This window comes from Aulonocara sp. 'chitande type north' Nkhata Bay, linkage group LG18, assembly GCF_057382095.1.
Source record: "Aulonocara sp. 'chitande type north' Nkhata Bay isolate Kocher_YH1m ecotype deep benthic linkage group LG18, A_spYH_male_GT1.1, whole genome shotgun sequence".
NCBI classification, from domain to species: Eukaryota; Metazoa; Chordata; class Actinopteri; order Cichliformes; family Cichlidae; genus Aulonocara; species Aulonocara sp. 'chitande type north' Nkhata Bay.
In genome coordinates, this window is record NC_141361.1 from 27,418,210 (window position 1) to 27,428,967 (window position 10,758).

Genomic DNA, 10,758 nt, shown 5'->3' on the forward strand with positions numbered 1-10,758 from the left:
ACGGCGACATCAGATTATAAACACCCAGGGTGGTGGTGTCCATTTCCGTCTGTGCTCTAAGCTTTGGTCTGAGGGAGGATTGGGATGGGGAGGGGGTGTTGTGAGACCATGATGGGTGACTCTGACCGTGACACCAGCTTCCTGTCTCTGTATTTCCTGTGCCTCCTCTCCTCTGCTCACTTGTTACTCGATGACAATAGGGGTTGAGTCCTAACAGACAGCTACATCCCCGGGACTGTCAAGACAATGAGAAAAGACCCTCTAGGCCGTAGCAGCGTAGCAACTTGTTCAGGCAAACCAGGTACAGATTCCTAACAACACGAGCCAGTGCCAATGTTGACCAATGCTGATCTTTTAAAAGTGTAGTGGGCAACAGCTTTATGATGTTACAGTTAAGCTTCAACAGTGTGCTACATTGTTGTGCAATTGTACAGGGATAGAAAGAAGCTGTTTATTGGTCCATCGAGCTCTTATTGCAAAATTGGGAGTCAAGTCCAGTGATACTGTTACACCATCGGCCCAGTTTTTGTGGGCGTTTGACGCAAGTTTTGACAAAGAGTCAGGTTTTCTTTTTTTCTTCACCACTAGATGTAATTGAAGCCACAATCAAACCCGGGGTGTCTCCGTTTTCAGTTTCCAAGGGCACAGGTGTATCCGGGGCTACAAGACCACACACTCTGCTGACCGCCAGCCTGGTTGCTGTGACCTCAGAGCGGGGAGCTACTTCCCTGCCCCTCACTATCATTAACCTCGCCACACTTCCACACCGACGCTGGTGACGGCCTTGGACAAACACTGCCATCTGAATGCAGTTAAAGGAGTTTAGCGCTTTTGCGGGTAGCGTGCAGGCAAGCCCCTCGAGGAGAACACAAGCGAGTAGGAAACTTTAACTCATGTGTGGTCACTTCAGCTTTGAAGCACCCGCCGTCTTCACTGGGGAAAGAATGACAAAATTATTGAAACAGATGCAGCGGTGGGTCTGTAGCTGTACCAGGCGTAATGGACATTAAATTATAGTGCTGCGCTTCCATTTGACTGAAAGGGTGGTGAGGAGATCACACGAGCTCCAGCGGTGATTATGGTGCTTAATCGTAATTTTTTAAAAAAAAAGTTTTACCTCTGTAATCTTCTGTTCTTCATCTGATCTTCATCTTGGAAAATAAGACAGCACAAGGAGTGCGAATGGAAAACATGTTTCTACTGTAACCCTGTTCTTACCTGTTTCTGATCAACGCCTTCGAGGAAATGTGTTGTCCTTGTGTTACTAAACAGTGTAAATTTGACATCATTCATTTGGTGTTGACACTCGAAACAGCCGCATGCATGCGACAGAGGCGGCGTGTGCTCACTCTGGGGTTTGTTCGATTGCAGTGCAATGGTGTTGCATTATGAGGTCACATTGTTCCTGAGAAATCCCATTTCTTTACGTTTTATGTTTTTCCTTTTTCTTTATTTCTCTTGTCAGTTAATATAGCAGGAACTTTAGCGTGACCCCTAAACTTGTTATCTGGGACTTTTCTGTGATGAGCTCAGGTATGTTAGTAGTTTGGTGCCTGAGGCTACAGGAAGAAGGATGTCTGCCAGTAAATGATCTCAGGGAATTACTATAGCAAAAAAAAAAAGGGAAGTAGGTGGAGACACACGCTCAGGCCTGTATGGGAGGGAGGAGCCATCAATCTCCTGTTAGACTTTGTAGGCCAGTCAGTTAAGTCAGCTTTATTGCTATAAGTTTCCTGCCTGACGCCAGTTGAGAAAAGAGAATAGAGAGAGGAAGACGGCTGGCTCACAGACACGCTGAGACGAGTTAAAGTACTTGGACCTTTACAGGATTTCTTTGTGCTGTGTTTGTTTTTTCGTTGAGTGACAATGGGACTATGCTGCTCTGAAAAGCAGAAGATAAACTTTGAGATGCTTGCGAGTTGGAAAAAGGTGAGTTAGCTTTATAGAGGCTTACTTTGTGTTGTAGGAGTGTAGCGTGCCATGTGGAGATGGTGTTTTATTCAAGAATAAATTGCTGGATTTGAAGTGACATCTAGTTTCAAATAAAAAAAATAAATTTGCTCGTCAGTAATTACACTCAAAATGTTCCTGAATTGTTTTTTTCCTTCTATGATTGCATATTTGAAAATATGTTGGTCTTTACTTTTTGTAGCATGTTGTTTCAGTAGCTTTTTGGGGTTTTTTTTGACACAGTTATATTATGCATTAAATATTTAAACTTTATTAAACAACGGCTCATGATTGTGTGAGAGCAAATTGCTTTTTTGTCAGAGTTTGCGCAACTTCTCTCAGTTTCCTCAGTTTGTTCTGAAACTGAGAATCATTTGCTAACGTAAAAGGATGTATGAGTTAGCGCCATGCATTGAGTAATCTGGGTTACTGAGAACACTTGCAGTCTTGTCATCGTGCCGTGTGTGTGTGTGATGTGTTTCAGCTGAACTACACAACCCCGGGTGACTGACATACAGCTGTGTGCGTAATTCACTTCCTAGAGGTCACTCAAATCCACACTGTGCTGCATTAAAGAATCAATTACAAGCTCTCTTTGAGCAGACTAAAGCCAACTGATTCCAGCTTCTTTGATCTTTCTGGGTTTTTAGTGCAGCCAATGCTTTGAAAGTGGTATTCAAGTTCCACAGTCAACTAGATGTTAGCTGTCTGGTTGACAGCTATTAGACAGCTGTTGAGATCAGAGAGTCTGGTTCAGTATGAAGCAAAAAGAACTCATTATAAGAGAGAATATAAGATCTGGCAGAAACCACAATGACAGGTTTTCTATTTTCTTTCCGGTGTTAGAATACAGAGTTATAAAAAAAGGAAAACCCAATTACTTTCTATGGAAATGGCCTTTATTGCACACACCATTACTACATAGTTTTCATAATCAAGTTTGGTGTGTGATGTTTGCATATGCTTATTCAAATCGAAAAGAACATTTTGCATGAGAGATAAAAATCGATCTCCTTTTGCACAGAAGCTATGGGTTTTTTAAAAATGCCTATCTGGAGCGTCGCTGCTGCGGTTTTTGTGATAGGTTTGTTTATGTTTACGATGCAGTGCTGTGTTTTTAAAGTAGGGACCACCATGAGAACAGGACCATGTGATTCTGTTGCCATGGCATTCGGGTTGCCATGCAGATGGTGGTACACCGATGGCAGACTGAAAACTCTGTCGTCTGCTTGATACAGCAAAACATCACGATTATGGACTGAACTATTTGCACATCCCCATTTTCTGTTTTTAAAATATGTTTAGTTCTGTGTCTGAGTTTGTGTCTGTGTCTCATCATCCGTGTGATAAACGCTCTGGTGCTTTGAAGTCTCACGTTGCGCAGTATGCTTTGCATCTGTTCTGCATTACTGTGCAGGGGGAGCATTTTAAGTAGAGAAGGGAGACAGCAGTGGGAGGGGGGTTTCACAGAACACAGGAGTGAGAGAGAAATAGCTAGAAATAGGGAGGAAGATGTGGGGGATCCTCCAAGCTCTCATTTTCTGCAGTGCTGTACATGAGCATCAGTTTTTAGCGAGGGTGGGAGGCAAAGAGAGAGACAGAGAAAGTGAGAGAGAGGCTCCAGCAATTTGTGCCACAGGGAACTCTACAGCTATAACGCACCCCCATCTCCTCCTCCTCCTCTCTGCCTTTTTCAGTCCCTCTCTTTCTTTCCTCCTTCTGCCGTGAAGACTGCCTTTTTTTCTTGACTTGCCAAATCTGGGCTTGGAAAGGCTGGATTTTCTCCTGTATGATTTTTGGATGGTGGCAGAAGGAGATGGAGGTTTGAAGAAAGGGACAGAGGCAGCGACAGCCAGAGGAAAGGAAATATTGATCGCATCCAGGGGGATTCCATCACTCACGACAGTGGCTCGCGATCCTTGATAACAATGGAGGAAGCTAGGAGGAGGCGCGTTTGGCTGGGAATGTAGGGCTCCGCCACAGCCCCTCTCCAGAGACTTCGGCTGGGGCGTTTTTACCGTAGTCAGCCGCTGCAAGGCGGTGATTTGGTGACGCCTTGAGCTTCAGGCTGTAGGGCTGAGCTAACCCTTGGGGGTCCACTCAGAGAGGAGCACTTACTGCTTCTGCTGGGGGGCTCAGCACTGCTCAGCACCATGCCTGAGGCCAACTACCTGTTCTCTGTGTCCTGGGGATACATTAAGGTGTGTCCCAGAGGAGGTTTTCCATTAATCGGACTGTTTCTGTGCATATTCTACATTCATGTCTGTTTTCTGTTGCTGGTGAAGAGCCCAATTTCTCTTTGAATGCATTACGACATGTTTTTAATCTTGCTCAGTGGTTGCATGTGTTGAGAAAACAGGCATCTTTTGCTTATCTGTAAAATTTGCATAAAGGAAATATAAACTATGCACAGCACGCATAGTTTATATTTGTGTTGAAACACGAAGCAGTCTGGATAAGGAGACTGGGGAAGAATACACAAACCTAATATGGCTCATTAAATCCAGAGAACATGGTCCCATGGGACATGTTCCAGTGGAAAATAACAGGAAAGGGTTTATTCCGCTGCTTAGAAACAGCAGTCAGACTCATTTGCTGGATGTGTTTCTGCGTATAAATCACATTACCTCCTTAACATTTTATCTCTTTGCTTCCAGTTCAAGAGGATGCTGAACCGGGAGCTAAGCCACCTGTCTGAGATGAGCCGATCAGGCAACCAAGTGTCAGAGTACATCTCCAGCACCTTCCTAGGTGAGCACTGCAGCACATGTTTACCACACACCTCCTGAAGTATACATTGCGCCATTGCAAAATGTGCTGTATGTATGACTTCAGTGAGCCAGCATCCTTCAGGAATGTCACAGAGGTTGCGAGGTTACCCAAAGCATGTGCCAAGCAGTGGGGAAACTCACAGTTCCTCTGCAACGCTGTTCTTACACCAGTCTGATCTGGTCTGGAAGGGAGACAGGGTCCCCTCGCTCCGACTGCAGAGATATGTGAAGGGAGGAGGGAGGGCTTTGTACTCAGGGAAGACTTCCCTCTGGAGAGATTAGGAGCAGTGAGTCGGAGAGAGAGAGGGTGTTTGTGTGCTTACAGTGCCATCAGGTTCAGAGAGATGCTGCATTATTCATCAGTGGGACAGCAGTGGTTGCTTGTCTTTAAAAAAAAAAAAGCCTGGCGGCATTTCGTGTCTAATGGCCAGCCAGCTCGCCAGCCCTGCAAACCACTCTGCCCCTCAGGTTTTTCTACCCTCCCATCTAGCTCACCACCAGCATACATACAGCCAGACTCCCAACTTATAAGGGCTCACTGCAGACTAATGTTGTGGCTCTTGTTAGTGAACACGTGTCTATTTTCCTGCCTCGGAGCAGCAAAACATAAAAAAATGACAGAAAAAAGACAAGATGCTGGATGCATGGTGGAAAGAGGAAAAGAAAAAGCTACCTCTTGTGCTAACAATAGAAGTGGCGCGGTGATAGAGACGAACATGAAAGCTCAGCTCAGTTTATCTTTGAAGCTTTGCGGTTTTATCTGCATTGCAGCTAGCACCTGTCAGGTGTAGGGAGATGATTTTCCTGTGCTTTGTGGAGGACGCAGCTGAGATGGGTTTTTTTCTCGCTCTGCGGCTGTGTGTGCAGTGCACACGTACAGACTGAGGGAGTCTCACGCTCACACACAGTGAGAAATGTCACTCAGCTAATACATGAGTCACATGCACCGACTGAACCCGCATACTTCCAAGTCCCTCCCCTAAACATTTCGGCTTAACGTGAACCATCTTTCCATGATTCTCTGAGTTGTTACCAACACATGGCTCAGATTCACAGAATGCCTGGAATACTGCCATGTTTCTCTGATCATCATAACAACTCATTAGCACAGCCTGAGCCTTTGTCTCATAAAACATTTGCATCTCATCAGTGTATTCAGCTATTTTACACATTTATTTTTTTTGCCTTTCCTGCTTTTGTTACTAGTGTATTTTTATTGCAGAAGACAGGCATTGAGGGATTGATTGCTAATTTAATAGCAGCCATTGCAGCTTTTTTGTCTTGAAAACCACCTTTTTTAATGTTAATTCTATTTTCTCCAGACAAGCAGAATGAGTTGGAGCTTCCGTGTCCAGTTCCAAAGCCGAGGGAAAGAAAGAGGAGGCAGGGCCAGCAGCAGCAGCAACAGCAGCAGCAACACGGTGGGATGATGACACAGATCAGTGGGGTGAGAAAAGTCAGCCATACATCAAGTATCTCGGGAGGTACTGGAAATCGTTTTGGGGTCAAGACGGACCAGGAGGAATTGTTGTCAAAGGTAAGTGACAGACAGACTGGAGAAACTTAAACTTGCGTGATATCTGGTGTCTCACGTGCTCAAACACTTAAATTTGTGTCCTCTCTAACAGGACCTGGAACACATCAACAGATGGGGCCTGAATATTTTCAAAGTGGCTGAGCATTCTCACAATCGACCTCTCACATGCGTCATGTACACCATCTTCCAGGTTTGTTTTCCGCCTCAGCTTCCATCCTTTAATCGGGAAAGAGCTCATGAAAACTGTGAAGCCATTCAAACAAACACACACACAAGCCGTGTCAGTGTGTACATCATGCTCTGTTAGCTAGCTCCAGACTGTAATCAGTTTGGCTGCACATGTTTTGTTTTTGTTTTTTTCACTTGGTCTAGAAAAATGCTGCACCCCTTTCTTTCGAGGCCAAAAGATAACTTAAAATGTATTACTGCTGCAGCAGATACTGTCAGTGCACCTGTTAGTCTGGAGCCCTGCCTAGTTTATGACTACCCATCTGATGACTCAGAATTGAACTGTGGCTAGATGGATAGACCGTAGAGAAAATAATATCCTGTAGCACGTTTAGCCAGGAGTCTTGTTTTTCTAATCCACACTGTCACACGCAGGAGCGAGACCTGATGAGGACGTTCAAGATTCCAACGGACACCTTTGTGACGTTCATGCTGACCCTAGAGAGCCACTATCACTCCGACGTGGCGTACCACAACAACCTCCACGCTGCCGACGTAGCCCAGTCCACACACATCCTCCTGTCCACCCCTGCATTAGATGTAAGTCGTGTAAAATCTGTCTTACCTCACTCGCTTTCAGTACTTCTAAGTGTTCAGAGTTTGCCCTTTAAAACGTGGCACAGTTAAAGCGTGTCGCCACCGGCCACACCTTTCACTTGAACTGTTTATATTGTTGTGATGAATAGCAACAATAGAAAGAGCATACCACAGATGGTGACACATGGAAGGATTGGTTTTTCAAACTAATACCTTGCCTTGTATGGTAAGCAATTTGCTAATTTATTTTTACTTTACTTCCTTCTCTTCAAACACAGGCGGTCTTCACTGATCTGGAGATCTTGGCAGCCATTTTTGCAGCAGCCATTCACGACGTGGACCACCCAGGAGTCTCCAACCAGTTTCTAATCAATACAAGTAGGTCCACCTTTTCATTCAACATCCATCAAAAAAGTCAGCTAGAGTTATTTATTTGGTCTACATTTTGAAAAAAGGGAGAAACATTTGCTTGATTTGATGTTTAATTTCCTTTTCTTGTCCTCTTTTGCATTTAGACTCTGAGCTGGCCCTGATGTACAACGATGAGTCAGTGCTGGAAAATCACCACCTGGCCGTGGGCTTCAAACTGCTGCAGGAAGAAAATTGCGACATCTTCCAAAACCTCTCCAAGAAGCAGAGGCAGACGCTCCGGAGGATGGTCATAGAAATGGTGAGGAAATGTCTGCACATCTGTCTCAGGCAGCAGCCCCGTCTCAGGATCTGAGCAGTTTTCACAGTTTTTCTTAAATTGATTTTTTCATGTCTTGCTGTCTTCCAGGTTTTGGCAACCGACATGTCTAAACACATGAGTCTGCTGGCGGATTTGAAAACGATGGTGGAAACCAAGAAGGTCACCAGCTCTGGTGTCCTGATGCTAGACAACTACACAGACAGGATGCAGGTAAGAGGCAGACTAGTATGCACATTAGACGCAAACACTTTTCTATTTACCACAGAGGGAGGAAAAGAAAAAAAACATACTAAACGGTGATATTTTTTTTCCTGCAGGTTCTCCGTAACATGGTTCATTGTGCAGACCTGAGCAACCCCACCAAACCTCTGGATCTGTACCGGCAGTGGACTGACAGGATCATGGATGAGTTCTTCCACCAGGGAGACAGAGAGAGGGAGAGGGGGATGGAAATCAGCCCAATGTGTGACAAACACACAGCTTCAGTAGAGAGGACTCAGGTAGAGAACACAGGCATCCAGCTCTCAAAATAAAACCTGAAAACTGTGGTTATTTTTCATATTTACTGACATCCTCTCTGTTTATCTTTTCTAGGTTAGCTTCATTGATTACATAGTGCACCCTCTGTGGGAGACGTGGGCTGACCTGGTCCATCCCGATGCCCAGGACATCCTGGATACACTAGAGGACAACAGGAACTGGTACCAAAGCATGATCCCCCAGAGCCCCTCACCTCCTTTCTACACCAGTGATGGAGAAGGAGGACCTCACGGGGAGGTGGAAGGGCGGCCTGTAGCGAGTAAATTCAAGTTCGATCTAACGCTGGATGACCAGGAAGGACAAGGTGAAGACAGTGGAATGATGGACACGGCTGACAGTTGTGACAATGTGACATTACAGCATCTTCCCTGTGATCAGGAAGGGGCAGAAATGACAACACATGACGGCTCCCCGGAGGAAACATAGCTTAACCGGTGGTGTTCTCGGAGCGTAGCACGTTTTTGGTGAATTCATTTTATTGCAGTGGAGCAATCCTGCAATTTGGCTCTGGCGGGAGCTGCTTGGCAAAGAGGTCCTGACTGAATGTGGGGCACCCCTGCGAACGAGGCTTGGAAACCCTGCGGTAGTTTGTCTTTGAGCCCCCCTGGAAGGGAGCTGGAAGAGTGTAGGCTCTGTTCTTTACAGAAGGGACTACTGTTGGACTGCAGAGCCTAACCTGGGTTCTTTCAGGCAGAGAATGTGAAGTGGACGTATGAATCCGTGTACTGGGACAAGTCTGAATTTCAAACTTGCACTTCAGGACATTTTTTTTAAATGTTCATTTAGATTCTTTGTATCGTGTCGAGATTGGATACGACCCTATATTGTCCAACCACAGCTACTGGTCAGCGAGTTATTTCTAACCCAGTAGTGTTTTTTTAACACTTGTCTAAAAAGAGTAGTGTGCCTTTTTTTACAAGTGTGTGTTTTTGTAAGTTTTTTTTTTTTTTTTTAAATAATTTATTGAACACATTCATGTAGCTGTGTGTCAGATTTTCTACAAACGGACATAGCTGTCTCACACAGTCTTCCTGATGTTCTGGCAATAGTATAAGCTTGTTCTTCACTAATGGATGTATATTATAAAAAAATCAGCTGACTTCCCAGCACGATTTGCACTTTGTGGCACACACAGTTAAACCAAGACAAAGACAGCATCTGTAACTTAAAGGAGAGACCATAGCAAGCATGTCAAACCAAATAATTTAATTTGATTTATCCAAATAAGTAACTGCGTAAGCAATTAAATGACTCATAGGCTAGATTTCGTAAAAGAGGAAAAACCTTTCTTTTTTCTTTTTTGTAGAACAAAAACCAAAACTCCAAAGATCCTGTAAGGAAAGCACTTTGTTGGATTCACTGCCACCCCTCAAAAGAATGATCGCATTTCCAAAGAGTAAATGGTGTGACAAGTCAAACTTCCGAGCGGCGGCGGGATTGATTCCCTCTCACTTAAAGCCAGTTACAGACTAAATTCTCACTACAATCTTCCAAGATTAAAGTGGAAAAGAAAATATTTCATAACCCAGTTGCGTTTAAGCCCCATCCAGTGTGGAAAAACCGTCTCCGCCCTGTAATTCCCCTTTTCATTGCCTCACACAACACACCTGTTGTGGTTAGCAGTATTCTCATGAATAGGCTGACTCATTTTGAACTTTGAATGACTTCAAGGCTGAACGCGCAGTTTCAGAAACACCTGTCAGTAATGGAATAATTGAATCTTGTAGTTTTTCATTGCAGCACTTTGAATACGTCGACAGTTATGCAGCTGGTTGCTGATCTGTCCAAACACTTCCTTAGAGGTACCACGTTGTATGGTCATAATACGGGGAGATCGGTTTCATGTTTCACGATATGTCATTCTTCTCCTGTGTGTGTGCGTGTGTGTGTGCGTGTGTGTGTGTGTGTGTGTGTGTGAGGATGCGAGAGTGTATTTAAGTGGTCACAGAGTTGCACAGTCCTGTTGCACCCAACTGTGTTGTGCTGACCCTTAAGCTGTTTGTAACAGTGTATTTATTACATTTTCTTGTATATGTTAATACTGAATTGATAATATTCGCTGTATATTTGTTATTTATATGCACTACCACGTGTCAAATGACAGTTTGACTGAACTCGTTTGTTGGTTCATCCGTGTATAGCAAGGTATTTTGCTATGAGGCCATAGCATAAAGTTATGCAGGTCAGTTTTGACGATTTGAAAAGTATGTTTCGTTTGAAATTCCAGCCAGAGGTGTTTGTGCAGTGGGAGCCAGCAGCGCTTCATACGAGGCGCAGCAGAAGCTTTTTTAGTCCTTTTGTTCCTGGCGAAGGCTGAATATTTACTGCAGCATAATGTGTACGGTGACAGGTCATTGTACAGCTATAAGGATATTTGCTGAAATTTATACCATTGTTTCAAATGTATTTTTTCAGTGTTTTCTTCTCAGTATACTGTAAAACGGTGTATGTTGTGCTCAGCAAATGTTTTCTATCAGATTATTAAAACGGGCATGTATAACAGA

General features: G+C 44.3%; 1 protein-coding gene across 2 annotated transcripts in view; it reads left to right on the top strand.

Annotated features, from left to right (window-relative positions):
- LOC147308817 (3',5'-cyclic-AMP phosphodiesterase 4B-like) overlaps nucleotides 1-10,758 on the top strand; it is a 45,917-nt gene extending 35,159 nt beyond the window's left edge. For both annotated transcript variants that reach the window (XM_086272337.1, XM_086272338.1), the window contains 9 exons: nucleotides 4,608-4,701; nucleotides 6,044-6,258; nucleotides 6,350-6,448; nucleotides 6,862-7,026; nucleotides 7,302-7,401; nucleotides 7,539-7,693; nucleotides 7,802-7,924; nucleotides 8,032-8,214; nucleotides 8,309-10,758. In XM_086272337.1, coding sequence (XP_086128463.1) covers nucleotides 4,608-4,701; nucleotides 6,044-6,258; nucleotides 6,350-6,448; nucleotides 6,862-7,026; nucleotides 7,302-7,401; nucleotides 7,539-7,693; nucleotides 7,802-7,924; nucleotides 8,032-8,214; nucleotides 8,309-8,680 — 1,506 coding nt within the window. In that variant the 3' untranslated portion in view covers nucleotides 8,681-10,758. The remainder of the gene's footprint in view (nucleotides 1-4,607; nucleotides 4,702-6,043; nucleotides 6,259-6,349; nucleotides 6,449-6,861; nucleotides 7,027-7,301; nucleotides 7,402-7,538; nucleotides 7,694-7,801; nucleotides 7,925-8,031; nucleotides 8,215-8,308) is intronic.